An 18,046-nucleotide genomic window follows, 5' to 3' on the forward strand; every position below is an offset into this window, starting at 1 on the left:
GGCTCAGGGGATCCACAAGGGAGGAATCTTTATCGCTGTGCCTTGACCTGGGAGCCAGAAGACAATGAGGTGAGACCTAAGGCGATAATGATAAGAGTTAATCAGATTACCAGAAATTGTTTCCAAAGCAGGTTTCTGTTTGAAAGAAAATAATCCAGTTACTTCTGTATGCTGGAAGCCCCTTCTCCACCCCTGCCTGCTTTCCTCCTAAACTGATCAGTTTTCGCCCCAATTCCCTCTAACAAATGATCAGACAACTGGCATAATGGAGATGTGGGGGCGCCGAGATTTGCTATTTAGAGACAATTTAACAGAATTACAGAAACGTCTTGTAACAAACATAGAAACAGAGAAATGTTAGCTGAAAAGGGCTAAATGGTCCATCCAGTCTGCCCAGCAAGCTGCCACTCTCTAAAGATTACTCCCCTATTTCTCCTGAGGGTAGTAGTTCCATGTAACTCCTTTTTTCCCCACTTATCAATGTTATATGTAAACCGGCATGATGTGCATACGAATGTCGGTATATAAAAGACCTAAATAAATAAATAAAACAAACCAATCCAAACATCCCTCGAGGGGCAGCTCTGAATCTCACCGTTACCTAATTTATTTCCTTATTCACAGTCAGGCCGATACAGTACGGACGCGCTAAAAAAAGGCACATCCGTGTTCAGTGCCCGCTCTTTGAACACGCGCACAGCCCCTTCTCCGGGGCGCGTGATACACCATGCCAATGAGGGGTTGTGAGGCGCATGGTCAGTTGCGTGCCCCTAGCACCTCCTTGGCCCGAGAGAGGTGGCTGTCAGTGGGTTAGGAACATGGACGCTCTAAAACTATGTCCGTTTCCTAACCTGACCCGCTGGCACACTTTTTATTTTTATGTTTTTTTTAACCTTTGGTTCCTCTGACTTAATATCACCATGATATTAAGTCGGAGGATGTACAGAAAAGCGGTATTTTCTGCTTTTCTGTACACTTTTTCGGGCTGCTCAGAAATTGCCTGCCCAAGGGCAGAAGAAAGTGAATTTCTGAGCATAAAATGTGCAGATTGGGCGCACACCTTTTTTTTTTTTTTTTTTTTTTTACAGTATCTGGGGTGAATGACTAATAGCCTCATCAACAGGCATTTGCATATGTGTACGCGCTAAATAAGGGGTTGTGGACGCGCGTCCAAAACATGCATCCAACCTGAATTAAACAGTGCACTCAGCTGAGCGCACTTTACTGTATCAGCCTGAGTAAGTGACTGCTCGGCTGCCAGCCATCCTACTGCACTGCTTGGAGGTTGCACCTACCCTTTACCATCTCCTGGGAGCGTAGTGAAATGATATAGTGAGGCAGTGCCAAACTATACCACGGTACAGAAAGGTCACCTTCAGCTCTGCTATATCACCTCGAAGAGCGTGCCAAGTGTAGCACAGGATGGCCGGGTCACCTCCACCACATCACTCCTAGCAGGTCATCCCGCTGTACAGGACTCAGTACTGGACCATTACTGGTACTGCTTAGAGATCTTGGCTCCTTGTGCTCCCAGACAATAAAGGTAATGAACCAGTAGGCGCAGCATCAGGTGAGAGTTGCTTTATTTTGCAATCCCACCAGCACCAGAACCAAAATAGCTTTCAGAACCCAAGAAAAGCAAACATTAACCCTTTGCTGGGGGTACAGCTGCGGGGACAGCACATCTGGCTCTTCTCCCAGTCCCGATTCCTGGATGGTGGCAGATTTTTCCGATGCCTTTAACTGTGAGGGAGTGAACAAATAACACAAGGTAAAAGGGCTACTGAGGAGTCCAGAGGTAGAAGAAATGAAAGAGAATTGGGGAGGGGAGGGTGGAAAGGAGAGGTGTGTGTGTGGGGGGGGGGGGTGCCTGTGGAGGGGAAGGTGGTGTTGGTTTGCGCAATCATAATAGTTCATGACTTTTCTTGTGCTATTGTACGGATGTAGCGCTGCACCGTGGTGAGAAGTATTCAGCTATGAGAAGCGCCAGCCCCAGGAGAGCAATGCCCGGGACCGGGACCTGCCCCAAGTCAGGAGTGGGGAACTGGACCCTGGCTCTCAGCCCATTGCTCTAACCACTGGGCCACTCCTCCGCTAGTGAGAGGGTGGGTGTCCCTCTCCTCAGCTCAGGGAGGTAAAAACCTCCAATTAGGCAAACTGGATGAGAAAAGGGGGCTCCGGTTAGCCTCTTTGGGGATCTTGCCACGGGCAGTGGCAAAGTGGGGTGCTGGGTCCCTTGTTATAGAAACCCATAGACCTCTCGGAGGGCAACCTAGAGAAATAAAACAAAAGCCAGAAACGCAGAAATACAAAACAGATATTAAGTTGTCCTATTTACATTTCTTTACCAAAATGATTGCTTTAAAATTGGTCAGTCTGTGCCTCAGGCTATAGTGCTGCGGACTGGGTTCAAATCTCCTGACCTTTTGGAGCCAGTCCGTCCCCCCCGGAGGTGGCCTGCTCAGGCCTGGGGGTGGGAGAGGAACTGGCAGCTGCCCACACCCTGCCAGTCATCAGGGGAGATGAAAGGGGGTGCATTTACCAACAGGAGAGAGAGGGCACCTCTAAGCTGTGGCGCTGTTCCCTTTTGATTTTGGGCCACCATGAAACCCTTTCTGTGCCAAAATCGCACGGGCATTCATTCATGCATCAAATTCCTTATAGGAAAACCTCTTTCTTTCAAATAAGTTGATCTCCAGCCTTTTTTTTTAAATCAGAAAAAGACCACTGAACCCTAGTCATAATGAAAATAACTTTGGCTCCTGAATGGGCAACCGATTAGACTGGGATAAACAGAAACAATGCCCGTGCGATTTCGGCGCTCAAGGCATGAGCGCCGAAATCGCACGGGCATTCATTCACTGCCGGCGGGGGCCGTGCATTCATCCAGGCAGAGGGAGCCGGAGGCCGCTTTCGCCGCCGGCTCCCTCTGCCTGGATGAATGCACGGCCCACCCGGCCGCCTTGAGCACCGAAATCGGGAGGAGAGGAGAAGGGAGAAGGGACTACCGTAGCAGGCCCGAGCCTTGCTACTTTTTCGGGTTTTTTTTTTTTTTTTTTTTGCTTCGGGAGGAGGGGACAGGACTGGGGCTGCACCGGAGACCGGACTGGGCCTTGAGCGCCGAAATCGCCCCCATTTTTTACACTTTATTCCCGTTTTAATTTTCTAACACCACACTAACACCAAGTAGAGGGTAGGCGGTAAACTAACAGGTTAAGGACGCGGCAAAATAGTGGGTTACAAAGGAGATAATCTGAGCGCGCGTCACAGTATCGGAGGGGAATAGCTAATTCCTTCATTATACAGCTAATTCGTTCATTTACATATCATATACATGCTGCGTGCAGAAAGGGTTATGCGTCTGTTTTAAGAAGCGCTAAGGACGCATGAAACTGGAGACTGTATCGCTGGATCGCCTTACGCGTCCGAACTGTGCGCTCCCAGCACGTTACAGACGGGAAATCTTCAACCGCACGTTACAGTATCGACCTGTGTGTGTGGTGGCAGTGAATATCACAGCTTCCAAAGCCTCCACCGAAAAAGAAACTTAAGACATTCCCCAAGGAGCAGAGCCTCCCAGGCTCCATCCAGCAGAGCTGAGTCTCCAGCGCAAGTTCTGGGGGCAAAAGGAAACGGCAACCCATATCCCGAGAGACCCTCAAACCCTGGCAAGCTCTCTCCGCCTGAAGGCTGCACAGATAACCGCGGGGCTTTTCCTGCCGTTTTTAATAGTCCGGGAGTAGAGCCGGCGAGGTCCAACTCACCCACAGACTCGCCAGCATTTCAAAGCAGGGAACTGGAGGTATTTTCTGGCAAACCTGCTGATTCTGCTCGGACCTGACGAAGGGCGTGGGGGCTGCCCAGGAATGCCTTATAGTCCAATCATAAAGCTATTCCCGTCTATAATGACTTCCATGCCTTTAAACGAATTGAGGAGACCACCTCACTACTTTATCCAAAGCTTTTAAGGTCCGAGAGGGAGGAATTCCTCAGAAGGGGACAGGTTACCTGATGAGAGACAGGGAAGAGAACTGTTTTTATCTTCAACTGAAGAAGGAAGGAAGGACTGTGAAGCTCTGATACTGGGAAGAATAGGGAGAGGAGTCGGCTCACTCCCAGTGGGAGTTCAGGAGGCCAGTGGAGATGGTGGGGGAGGGTAGGAGATGTCCTTCTGGGGGGTGGGGCTCCTGACCTTAAACTGATGCTCCCGTCCTGCCCTCCAGTGAACCTCAAACCCTACAATGACATCGAGCAGGCAGACCTAAGCGAGAAGACCTGACTCCACCACAGCCCGGGGTAACGCGATCAGCTCCCATTTCGTGTTCGGTTTACAGAGGAGGAGTTTTAGTGTATATCTTGTTTTTATAAATCTGAATTTTTGTATATTAAAAAGGAATACACCCGCGCTCCTACCTTCTGGATACCATGCATGCCCTAAATTCTCTGGATTGGCACTACCAGTTCCGAGTCATCCTTTTGGGAGATTCCACTGTGGGCAAAACCTCCCTGGTGAGGCGCTACACCGAGGGGCAGTTCAGCACCAGCACTCCCTCTACGGTGGGGGTAGAGTATTACATCCGGATGCTGCAGCTGGAGCCCGGGGTGCGAGTGAAGCTGCAGATCTGGGACACCGCAGGGCAGGAGAGATACAGGTAAGACGGAGACGTGGTTAACTCCTTTAATCGACGCTTCAGCAAAAAACGTCCCTGTTATTTCCTGGTGTAGACTGAATCTCATCAGCTAAGAACTGTCTTTCCGAGTTCCCTGCTCAGGTGGGATGGAAAAGGTTGCCATTTACCTTCATGTGGCTTCTAGATTCCGAGCAAGGAAGCAAAATAATTCAGGGCAGAAAGAGAAAGTAAACAGATCAGCTTGGCTTTGTGTTTGTAAAGTCAATCATCCCTTAGGTTTCATGGTTGGATTTTCAATCAGCCGTGATTAACTGGAGAAATGAACTTTTTTTTCCCCTGGTGTTTCTGTCCACACAGATGGCTGAGAGGAGAGGGGTGTTAGCATACTATCCCATGTCATGATTTGTATAGCACATACCACATGTACGCAGCGCTGTACAGTCGCATAATAGTCCCTATGCCTTGCAATTTAGCAGTTTCCTAACCTGCGGAAGAGTGTTAGCTCAGGAAAGCTAGTCAAGAAGCGTATGAAGTTAGTCCAGTAAAAGAGTATCACCTTGGATCGTTTGCATTTTTTTTTAATTAACCTTAAGAGTAAATGCATAAAACATATAGATGACATCGCTGCCAGAGCTCTGTCCATTTCCTGCCACACTGTCTGGGAAGCCTTGGGGATCCCCTGTTGCATCGCTCCATTCTCAGCTGTAGTTTGGTTTCGGAGGCTGTAGAAATCCGATTTCTTGGAGGAGAACACATTTATGCCAGCCGAGCTGCCAGGCTCTGGGGTATAGCTGGAGCATTTTGCAATGGAAGAAGGCAGACTGTGTAAAAGGAGCAATGGCAGCCCATGCTGGCAGCTGGTTAAAAATCAGACATGGTTAAATCATGGTTAATCAACAATAAATCACGCAATCCCCAATATCGGAACCGAAGCGCTATGGCAGATTCTAATGTAACAACCTGAATGCCAAAAGTGCTCACAATATGTGAAAGACGCTTATTTTTAAAGTTGACCAGGCTTCATTGTACGAGCAAGGTGCTGTATGACTCCGCCTTATTTTTAATCATCGGTCAATGTCAGTGACAATATGTATATTTTTTAAGAGTTTTCAAATTTGCTCAGTGAATGCAACTTATCTTAAAAGTCACCGCTGGTTTTGAACGGGCGTGTTAAGAATGGCTTCAAAACCAGCGGTGACTTTTAAGATAAGTTGCATTCACTGAGCAAATTAAAAATAAGGGGGAGTCATACAGCACCTTGCTCGTAAAACATGGTTAAAACATTCTCAGATCTAATGTTCTCAGGCATCTCTCTTGTTTCTATCACTTTTATTCAATAGGAAAAGAGGTTCTGGCAACGCACATGGCCTAGAGCTGGGTCACTGATGGGGGCAGTAGATTATTTCAGCTGTCAAACGCGTGGAGTGCTTTGGGGTGCCGGGGTGCAGGAGGGGACACAGCTGGGAAGTTTGCCATAAAAGATGCATTGGGACCAGAAACCAGGCAAGGTAGCCTTTGCTTGTTGCCACCATAGCCATGCGACTTTGGGAAACTTCAGATCTGAGATCAATTTACTCAGCAGAAGTTCTGATTTCCTGCTATAGCACAGTGGGAGGACATGGACCCCCGGGCACAGCTTGGTCTCTGTATACTGAAAGAAAGGGGCATGAGGAGAGATTATCTTCTTTGGATCATCAAAAAGTTTGCCTAGGTTGACATGGTACATTAGCTTTAGGGACTTGAAAATCTCTTGAACGGTTTATGGGACTTACAGAGCTGAATTTTCAAACATGTTTTACACACGTAAATTGGCTGCTAGGAAACCATCCTGAGCTCATTGCAAGTAAAACTCCATGCATAACCTGATTTTTGTGGGTCCTTTTACGCACACTCAGGTGAATTTTCAAAGAAGTTGCACACGTAAATGTAACATACTGTCATAGCAATTTTCAAAAGCCATTTATGTGTGTAAAGCGCACTTACGCAGGTAAATGTTATGGACAATTCAATGGCATATACTGTATCAGTTTTGAAAAGGTACAGATGTAAAATCAGGCCCCCTAGGAATAAGCATTCCAGGGGGGGGAGCTGGGACTTGCACGCATAAGTTTCTAATTTTCAATGTTTCTGCGTAAATTCGGCTGCACAGATTACGCCCTTCATCCAGCAGGGGAGTTTGTGTGCACACCGGCCCATTTGGGACTATCCAGACTTTATGTGCTTAGGTTTTCTTCAAATAGGATACAAGCAGACTTCATCTGACTGTGCCCGGTTATAAAATGAGCCTTTGGTGTAGGTTGCTGATCTCTGGCTTTCCTTTCACTTCTTCACAACTAGGAGTCCTCTGTGCTTATCTCAGACTTTTCTCATTTTCTGTTTTTTTTTAAGAATTTTATGTATTTTTTCTTATTGTTTTTAGATGTTTTTTATTAAGAATTCTATGTATTTTATGATTATAATTTTGTAATTCAAAGTATTTTAATTGTGCATTTGATATTTACTGTAAACTGATGTGATGTTTCCTACGAATGTCGGTATATAAAAACGAATACATAAATAAATAAATACTGTTTTAGTCCCTTCCACATCCCCTAGGAGCTGTTTGGTGCGTTAACTGCCCTTTCCATGATGAAATATTTTTTTAGGTTGCTCCTGCGTCCACCCTCTTTACGTTTCACATTATGATCTCGCATTCTAGAACGTCCATTTTTGCTGGAAAAAAAAGTTTGTTCCTTGTGCATTAATGGCCGGATTTTAAAAGGGTTGCGCACGAAAATCCTCCGGGTTTACGCGCGCCGGGCCTATTTTAAAAAGGCCCGGTGACGCGCGTAAAGCCCCGGGACGCGTGTAAGTCCTGGGGCTTGCAAAAAGGGGCAGGGCGGGGGCGGGGTCAGGCTCCCGGCACAGCGGCCATATTTGCTGCTGTGCCGAGGATCGTGCACCGGCAGTTGGCCGGAGCGCGCAACTTACTTCAGCCCCAGGGCTGAAGTAAGTTTGGAGATAAAAAAAGCAAATTAAAAGGTAGGGGGGAAAGGGCGGGGGAGGTAGAGGAAGGGAAGGGAAGGTAGTGTGGGGGGTAGAGAAATTCCCTCTGAGGGGGAAGGCAGCGCGGCTCGGCACGCGCAAGGTGCATAATTGTGCACCCCCTTGCGCGCGACGACCTCCGATTTTATAACATGCACGTGCCTGCGCGCGATTGTTATAAAATTGGGCATACATGTGCGCGTGCCAGGTAGCGCGCGCACATGTATGCCGCACGCGCTTCTTTTAAAATCTACCCCTATATGTAACCGTCTATCTGAAAGTCTCTATCTTATCCCCCTGAGGTAGATAGATTTAGATCCTTAATTCTTATGTCATAGGGCTTTGCAGGCAATCCCTGCACCATTTTGCTAAGCCCTGGTCTGTCTATGTCCATTCAGAGGTATGGCCTCCAGATATTGGATCCAGTACTCTAGGTGAGATCTCACTGTCCAGCATGTGAAGGTATTTGGTAAAGGATGAAGATGCCTTGGCTGGCAGAGACCTGAAACAGAAGCTTCTCTGAGACTGAAATCTCCAATGCCATTCTTGTGAGGGCAGCATCCACCCATCCACAACTCCTCTTCCCTTTAAATCCAGCCTTAAGTGCATCATCACTTCTCTGACGAGTCCATAGCCTGCCAGTCCTAAAGGAAGAGATGCTAACATCCAGATCCCCAGTATGGGGACTTACCCCATACTGAGAACAAGCCGAGCCCTGAAGGGCACAGTTACTCAAACTATGACTCTTCTGATAACCCCACTGTCTATAGAACTGTGATTGTGGCTTTGAAAGTATGAGTCTTGTCTTAGTGCTGGAGGCTCTTCATGAGGTCAGCTCTGCCCTCGGGGATGAGTTGAGCGAGCGATGTCATCATTATGTAATCCTAGTCAAGGAAGTGAAAAGACGCAATGTCACCTTGAAAGCAGTCCATATAATTATATGTGAGGCTTCTGCTTTTAAGTTTAAACAGATAAACACTGATTAAAACTCAACCTTCTTCCCCCACTTCCCTAGTGGTGGAAAAAAATAGAAATTAGTGCTTATTTGATAAAAATAAACTGGGGAAACGCTGTTCTCCCCAGACCCTAGTGCTCTCGGCCTGCCTTCAACCTGCTCCTTCATTCTTTGCTCTTTTTTGGCCCTGACCTTCCCCAGCTGCACATCAGCCAGCAGCTGCTCTCCACTTTCCTCCTCCCTACAGATGGCAACTCGCCAAGATGGGGGTGAGAGGACAGAATGAGCAAGCAGGGGCAGGGGGCTGAGAAACCATCTCCTCGCTCCCCCAACACTGATTTTATATATCTACATAAACTCTAAAATAGCTAAAAAGATAATCACTTAAAAACGAAATCTCTAACTATAGGTCAAAAATCTAATGTCTGTGTAAGAAATAGGAGAAAAGCTTTAAACTGGTCGTTTGACCATGAGCAGGGCACCGGACCCCCTCTCCCACAGATGGAATCTGGTGCTGACTGGACCCAGATTGGAACTGCACACAGATAGCTGGGGCCTGGCTGAATTATTAAACTTATGCATCAGAGTTGAAAACCTTTCCATTGCTGGCAGCAATCCCAAATAATTAACATTTCTGGCCTACCTAGGAGTGACATTACAGCCATACAACCCTCAATGAGTGCTAAGATCCCAAAATAAAGGACCAGTAAATATTCCAACCATACGGAGCACACACCCAACACAAATAAGAGATTGAGCATTCTCCATAGCAGGTCCAAAGCTCAGGAATTCTCTACCGGAGACACTACTTAACCTACCAGATAGAAAGAAATTTAAAAGTGAACTAAAATCCTGGCTATTCATAAACACATATAATTTAACTTAAAAACACAGAATATACGAAGCCACAAAGACATGAATGAAGGACATCACCCCGGTGTAGCAGGAAGTGATCCTGTAGCAAGGACCCTCTCTCCAGGTGATGTATTGTCCTCTCGCACTGAGGACGTCTCCCAGGACTACTGCCCAGGAGGGAAGGGTTAGGTCGGCCATCATAGTTGGTGATTCAATTATTAGAAATGTAGATAGCTGGGTGGCTGGTGGGCGCGAAGATCGACTGGTAACATGCCTACCTGGTGCGAAGGTGGCGGACCTCACGGGTCACCTAGATAGGATTTTAGTCAGTGCTGGGGAGGAGCCAGCTGTTAGGAAAATGTGGGAGGGAGGTTCTGGAAGCCAAATTTAGGATCTTAGGTAGAAAGCTTAAATCCAGAACCTCCAGGGTGGCATTCTCTGAAATGCTTCCTGTTCCACGTGCAGGTCCCCAGAGGCAGGCAGAGTTCCGGAGTCTCAATGCGTGGATGAGACAATGGTGCAGGGAAGAGGGATTCAGTTTTGTAAGGAACTGGGTATCCTTTTGGGGAAGGGGGAGACTTTTCCAAAAGGATGAGCTCCACCTTAACCAGGGTGGAACCAGGCTGCTGGCACTAACTTTTAAAAAGGAGATAGAGCAGCTTTTAAACTAGAAAAAAGGGGAAAGCCAACAATCGCCCAGCAATGCATGGTTCAGAGAAATGTATCTTTGAAGGATACTAACTAAACAAGAGTTAGAGCATCCCAACAGAGAGGTTTCAATAAAAGTAAAAGAAGTCCATGTGCCTATAAGTAAAAAATCACCTAAGCTAAGGAATTCCAAATTATCCCTATCAACTGAAAAGCAGGTTGTAAATACAAACAAAAATGCACTTTTAAATGTCTGTATGCCAATGCCAGAAGTCTAAGAAGTAAGATGGGAGAGTTAGAGTGTATAGCAGTAAATGATGAAATAGACATAATTGGCATCTCAGAGACCTAGTGTAAGGAGGATAACCAATGGGACAGTGTTATATCAGGAAACAAATTATATCGAAATGATAGGGAGGATCATTTGGTGGGGGTGTGGCACTTTATGTCCGGGAGGGTATAGCGTCCAACAGGATAAAGATCATATAAGTGTTACGCCTGTCGGTCGCACATGGCTGCGACCTCTTATGCTCACCTCTTTTTTCCCCACTCCATCAACTCTGGGAAGAATGGCGGTCTCTGCCAATCCCCGCCGACCTCTCCAGTGTTCCCGGGACAGCGTGGACGCTGCCGACCGCCATCTTGGACCCAGAATCACCTAGGCGTGTGCGCAAGGGCCTCTTTTGAAGACATCATGGCAGGAACCTTGCGAGCGTCCCCTCCCGATGATCTTTTGGAACGGAAGTCAAACTCCGCTTGTGTATTTAATCCAACCAGCTCTTGTCTTCATTGAGTTAGCAAGGAGTTCTGTCTTGCTGAATTCTCCTCTTTCAAGGACTTCACGTTCCTGACTTGGTCTTGGCATCTAAACGTTCTGAGTACCTGCTCCTCGGGGGCTCCCCTGCGTTCCCAGCTATCTGTTCCTCGGAGGGCCTACCTATCTGACTACTACTAGACCTGCTTCTCAGGTCTCTCACGCTATCCAGGAACCATCTATTTGTGAGTACCTCTACTGACTTCTGATATACGAACTGTATTGAGGATTCTACACAGTGTACCCCAAACCATGGGCCACTACCGCTTTCCTTCAGTAGAAGCCATTCAGCTTTCCTGCACTACAGAATATCTACACACCAACTACGGGAGCCACTTCCGGGTTCCAGAATCTCTATCAGTTCTTCAACATCTACTGTACAGACATCCTCAGCATACCCCGCTCCGCGGACCACTACCAGATCTGTATTCCAGAGGTGCCTACACTCATCAGAAGGGATTCCCAGCGTACCCCGCTCTGCGGGTCACTACTGGATCTTCTCATCTGTGGCCTTACCCTGGGCATTCCCCATTGCTCAGGGCTATACTACTACATCTGCAATTCTGTGGACATTACTGTTTTCTGCATTCATAATAAAGTCTCTACTTCTAGCTGTGTCCCACGCCACTGAGACTGCGCCTGCTGACAGTGAGGCTCACAGGGCTCCTCCCTTTGGGCGGAGACACCTCTCATCTCAGCCCAGGGTTCACATTGTTACATAAACATAACAACAAGAGACTAAATGCTCAGTAGAATCTATATGGATAGAAATCCTATGTGTGTTGGGGAAGAGTATAATGATAGGAGTATACTACCATCCACCTGGCCAAAATGGTCAGACAGATGATGAAATGCTAAGAGAGATCAGGGAAGCTAACCAATTTGGCAGTGCAGTAATAATGAGAGATTTCAATTACCTCAATATTGACTGGGTAAATGTAACATCAGGACATGCTAAAGATGTAAAGCTCCTGGATGGAATAAACAAGTGCTTCATGGAGCAATTGGTTCAGGAACCAACGAGAGAGGGAACTATTTTAGATTTAATTCTTAGTGGAACGCAGGATTTGGTGAGAGAGGTAATGATGGTGGGGAAACTTGGCAACAGTGATCATAACATGATCAAATTTGAACTAATGACTGGAAGGGGAGCAATATGTAAATCTACAGCTCTAACACTAAACTTTCAAAAGGGAAACTTTGATAAAATGAGGAAAATATTTAGAAAAAAACTGAAAGTTGCAGCTGCAAAGGTTAAAAGTGTGCAAGAGACATGGACATTGTTTAAAAATACAATCCTAGAGGCGCAGTCCATATGTATTCCACACATTAAGAAAGATGGAAAGAAGGCAAAACGATTACCGTCATGGTTAAAAGGTGAGGTGAAAGAAGCTATTTTAGCCAAAAAAAACTTCCTTCAAAAATTTGAAGAAGGATCCATCTGAAGAAAATAGGAAAAAAGCATAAACATTGTAAAGTTAAATATAAAACATTGATAAGGCAGGCTAAGGGAGAATTTGAAATGAAGTTGGCCTAGAGGCAAAAACTCATAATAAAAACTTTTAAAAATATATTCAAAGCAAGAAACCTGTGAGGGAGTTGGTTGGACCGTTAGATGACTGAGGGGTTAAAGGGGCTCTTAGGGAAGATAAGGCCATTGCAGAAAGCCTAAATGAATTCTTTGATTCTGTGTTTACTAATGGGGGTGTTAGGGAGATACTGGTTCCAGAGATGGTTTTCAAGGGTGATGAGTCAGATGAACTGAACCAAATCGCTGAACCTGTAAGATGTAGTAGGCCGGATTGACAAACTAAAGAGTAGCAAATCACCTGGACCGGATGGTATGCATTCCAGGGTTCTGAAGGAACTAAAAAATGAAATTTCAGATCTATTAGTTAAAATTTGTAACCTATCATTAAAATCATCCATTGCACCTGAAGACTGGAGGGTGGACAATGTAACCCCAATATTTAAAAAGGGCTCCAGGGGCGATCCGGTAAACTATAGACCAGTGAGCCTGACTTCAGTGCTGGGAAAAATAGTGGAAACTATTCTAAAGATCAAAATCACAGAGCATATAGAAAGACATGGTTTAATTTTAATGGAACACAGTCAACATGGTTTTACCCAAGGGAAGTCTTGCCTCACAAATCTGCTTCATTTTTTTGAAGGGGTTAATAAACATATAGATAGTAGTCCCCCTCGCCTCTGTTAATTTGACTCCCCTGGTTCTTTGTATCGCTCCCGAGCGAATGTTGCAGTTACATTGTAAACCGATGTGATATGTATTCCATACAGGAACGTCGGTATAGAAAAGTTAAAAATAAAATAATAAATAGATAAAGGTGAACCAGTAGATGTAGTGTATTTGGATTAGAAGGCATTTGACAAAGTCCCTCATGAGAGGCTTCTAAGAAAACGAAAAAGTCATGGGATAGGAGGCGATGTCCTTTCATGGATTACAAACGGTTAAAAGTTGGGAAACAGAGAGTAGGATTAAAGAATCAATTTTCTCAGTGGAAAAGGGTAAACAGTAGAGTGCCTCAGGGATCTGTATTTGGACCAGTGCTTTTCAATATATATATAAGTGATCTGGAAAGGAATACAACGAGTGAGGTTCTCAAATTTGCAGATGATACAAAATTATTCAGAGTAGTTAAATCACAAGCGGATTATGATAAATTGCAGGAGGACCTGGTGAGACTGGAAGATTGGGCATCCAAATGTCAGATTAAATTTAATGTGGATGTGCAAGGTGTTGCATATAGGGAAAAATAACCCTTGCTGTAGTTACACGATGTTAGGTTCCATATTAAGAGTTACCACCCAGGAAAAAGGTCTAGGCATCATAGTGGATAATACTTTGAAATCGTCGGCTCAGTGTGCTGTGACAGTCAAAAAAGCAAACAGAATATTAGGAATTATTAGGAAGGGAATGGTAAATAAAACGGAAAATGTCATAATGTCTCTGTATTGCTCCATGGTGAGACCACACCTTGAGTACTGTGTACAATTTTGGTCACAGCATCTCAAAATAATATAGTTGCACTGGAGAAGATACAGAGAAGCGTGACCAAAATGATATAAAGGGGATGGAATAGCTCCCCTGTTAGTAAAGGCTAAAGAGGTTAGGTCTGTTTAGCTTGGAGAAGAGACGGCTGAGGGGGGTTATGATAGAGGTCTTTAAAATCATGAGAGGTCTAGAATGGATAGATATGAATAGGTTATTTACTCTTTCGGATAATAGAAGGACTAGGGGGCACTCCATGAAGTTAGCAAGTAGCACATTTAAAACTAATCAGAGAACATTCTTTTTCACTCAATGCACCATTAAGCTCTGGAATTTGTTGCCAGAGGATGTGGTTAGTGCAGTTAGTGTAGCTGGGTTTAAAAAAGGTTTGGATAAGTTCTTGGAGAAGTCCATTAACTGCTATTAATCAAGCTGACTTAGAGAATAGCCACTGCTATTACTGGCATCAGTAGCATGGGATCTGCTTACTGTTTGGGTACTTGCCAGGTCTGGATTGGCCACTGTTGGAAAAAGGATGCTGGGCTTGATGGACCCTTGATCTGACCCAGTATGGCAATTTCTTATGTTCTTTTGACAAAAGACAATTGTAGCACAAAGAATAAATCAACTGAGAGAATGCAAGATTCTCAATCCACAGACTTAGATGTGAAAACTACCACCCTTATCGAAAATCTCACATACTTTACGCCTGTTTTACTCCATAGGTCCAAGAAACCGCCATTAGGTAGATGGTAATTTAATACCCACAGACAACTACCAACACTATAACGAATCGTTTTGTTTCTGATTTTTGGCTGAATTTTAACTATTAATGTCACTTTGTAAACCGTTGTAATCTATACATGGAATGCTGATATATAAAATGTTTAAATAAATAAATAAAATAATGTTTACATTGTGTTCATTACACAGGGCTGCATACCAGGAGGTAGCATGGCAGTAGAGGGGCCATGGATTACAGGACAAGAAAGCACATAATGAAATAGGCCACATCTATCTGGGCGTCCAGCTCAGTCAGAACCAGGCCTAGTATCCAGCACCATGAGCCTCTATTTGCAAGTACCTGGAGTTTGTTTTAGCTTAGTTTATAGTACCCTCCCCACAACGAATATTGTCTGGTCATTGCAGTGACAGTGCTGGGCCAGAGGCCATGCATCAGGCCTCCTTTCAGATCCCTGAAATCAAGGGTCCTGAATCCGGCCACCAGGTGTCACCCTTGAGCAACGTCCACAGCCTCCACAGCATCTCCAGCCCCGGCCCAAGGGAGGAATTGGGTGGAAATGGGGACTTTCCTTATGTCAATGGGCAGCAGTGCCACTCATTCAGTGTGCTGTCCTCTGGGGGCTTGTTTTAAGTTTCGTTTTTTTATATTTAATGCAGTCCTGTTAGTGGGGACTTGGCTTTTAATGTTGCTGCAGGTATGAAATTCCTGTAGCGGCATGGCTGCAGGTCTATGTGTGGTGCAGTAGCATCAGAAACTCAGTTTCCAGCAGCACTGGAACCACACAAAAGGAAGAACATGATTGATTACTAAATACATTTTTTTTTTCCAAATTTGCAGTTTTCCAGTGGTAAGTGGTCACAGGGTTTATACTTAATTCACAATAATATTCTTTTTCTTTTTTTTGTTCCAATATTTTTATTGAAAAAATTAAGAAGTTACAACAATAGAAAAAAACCAAAACCATGCTGCAGTACCATAATGGTAACTGATGCAATATTGAAAACTATTCATGCTATCAGTGAAGATAGTGCTTTACGATACAGTCCTGCACTATATGTTTCTAATAAGCTCCAGTTCATAGTATCATTCTTAGTTAAAAAACAAAACACATACAACTGCACAGCTGCCCCTTTAAGGATAGTTTGACAGCAGCTGTACTTGATGGCCAAGCCAGATGTAATGGGGATAAGAGGTTAGAGGGGGTCCCTGCTCCAAAGATAAGTAACAGGAGATGAGAGTTTCATGTGAGTGCAGTGCTTCAGAGTGGCTGTTTGCTCACCTTACCCTAGGAAATAAGATTTGGAGACTGCATTTTCACGGTACAGCAAAGTATAAACTATACTTTCTCTCTCTATATGTCTATCTATTTATATATCTAAACAAAAGAAATATGTCAGTTTTATTGGCAGTCAAAAGAAATCACATAATTATGAGATGGGTTTTTTATAGTTCTAATTTCTTCAATTTCATTCCTAAATTGCTTTTAGAACTTGAAATTGTTGAAAGCTTCTACTTCTTCGCCATTCCCATGGCTAAATTACTCTGAGAAAATCTTTGGGGAAAAGCGGGCCCTCACCTCCGCGATGGCTCTAGGCAGACTCACTGCATGCATGTATTATTTTGCTGCCTTCCCACTGGGGCATGGAAAAGTTTGCAAATATAAAAAGTGACCTTTTTTTTTTTTTTTTTTAAGGACAAGGGAGAGGAGACCTAGGAATAAGATCATGAGGAAAGTTTTTAGCCAAGAAGCAGATGATTTTTTTTTTTTTTTGCAATTTAAGAATACTTTATTGATATTCTACGTGAGTACAGACAACAGAACAATTCTATGAACAACAAAAATCACAACAATCAGACTAGTAAAACGCAGTGTTTTAAAGAATCCCGTTAGCCCGGCTGCATTTCATTTGCTTTTGAAACTTCTGTTTTTTTGCAGCAGCATGACAAGGTCCTTTTACCGGAATATCATCGGCTGCCTGCTGGTGTTCGACAAGACCAATCGGAACTCGTTCAAGCACGTGGAGAACTGGTATCGTGAGGCCTGCGAGCGCATTGTCTCTCGCAAGGTCATCTTCCTGCTGATTGGCCACAAGAGCGACCTGGGGGCAGACTGCGCCATCCCCGGGGACGAGGCGGAAGCACTGGCGTCCTCTCTAGGCATGCCCTACTTCGAGACGTCAGCCCAGAGCAACAGCAACGTGGATGTCGTCTTCGAAACCCTGTCTCGCAGCATCTACGCAGGACTGCGCTTGGAGGCCTTCCCCGCCAGCGAGGGCTGGGAGGGGGTCAAGGTGGTGTATCGGGTCACAAAGTTCACCCCTAAGCGGAGGAAAGCTGAGCAGAAGTGTCAGTGCTAGCCAGGAGAAGGGGCGCGCAACAAGAGGTTAGGGAGACAGTGACCCATGCGCAGCTCAGATTCATTTGGTGCTTGTAAAAGAGGAGATTTTGAAACCTCAGATAAGAAACGGTGGTTGTAGGCCACTGGAGACGGATGGTTCTAGATCTGGGAACGTACCTTTCTACTATTAAATAATCAGGTCAATGAATATTAGTTAAAATAATCAAACCAGTCTAAGCCAGCATTTCTGCATTGACCTTACGTCAACAGGATCTCCCTCTCTCAAGGGCCGATACAGTTCAGTGCGCTCCGGCAGAGCGCACTGTTAACCTGCATTTGGACACACGTTTTTGACGCGCTAGCTTTACCCCTTATTCAGTAAGGGGTAATAGTGCGCCGAAAACGCGCGTCCAACCCCCCCCCCCCCCCCCCCCCCCCCCCCCGAAACTAATAGTGCCCGCAACATGCAAATGCATGTTGATGGCCCTATTAGTTATGCCCGCGCGATTCAGAAAGTAAAATGTGCAGCCAAGCCGCACATTTTACTTTCAGAAATTAACGCCTACCCAAAGGTAGGCGTTAATTTCTCTCGGCACCGGGAAAGTGCACAGAAAAGCAGTAAAAACTGTTTTTCTGTACACCCTCCAACTTAATATCATGGCGATATTAAGTCGGAGGTCCCAAAAGTTACAAATAGTTACAAATTAAAAAAAAAAATTTTAATGGGCCTGCGGCGCGCGGGTTGAAAACCGGATGCTCAATTTTGCCGGCGTCCAGTTTCCGAACCCGTGGCTGTCAGCGGGTTTGAGAACCGACGCCGGCAAAATTGAGCATCGGCTGTCAAACTCGCTGACAGCCGCCGCTCCTGTCCAAAAAGAGGCGCTAAGGACGCACTAGTGTCCCTAGCGCCTCTTTTTACCGTGGGCCCTAATTTAAATAAATTAATTTACTGAATCGCGTACACAGGAGAGTGGCCTGTGCACGCGCCAGGAGAGCGGGCGCTCGCCCGCTCTCCTGCGATTTTTA

At 45.3% G+C, this 18,046-nt stretch overlaps 1 protein-coding gene across 1 annotated transcript; it reads left to right on the forward strand.

Moving 5' to 3' along the window:
- Positions 1 to 4,245: 4,245 nt before the first annotated feature.
- LOC115073172 (ras-related protein Rab-39B-like) lies at positions 4,246 to 17,383 on the forward strand. Its single transcript, XM_029571393.1, has 2 exons — positions 4,246 to 4,652; positions 16,619 to 17,383. Exons 1-2 carry the CDS (start codon positions 4,426 to 4,428, stop codon positions 17,037 to 17,039), a joined length of 648 nt encoding a protein of 215 aa, XP_029427253.1. The 5' UTR covers positions 4,246 to 4,425; the 3' UTR covers positions 17,040 to 17,383.
- The last annotated feature ends 663 nt before the right edge of the window (positions 17,384 to 18,046 follow it).

Source organism: Rhinatrema bivittatum, chromosome 11 (assembly GCF_901001135.1).
Source record: "Rhinatrema bivittatum chromosome 11, aRhiBiv1.1, whole genome shotgun sequence".
In the NCBI taxonomy this organism is placed as follows: domain Eukaryota; kingdom Metazoa; phylum Chordata; class Amphibia; order Gymnophiona; family Rhinatrematidae; genus Rhinatrema; species Rhinatrema bivittatum.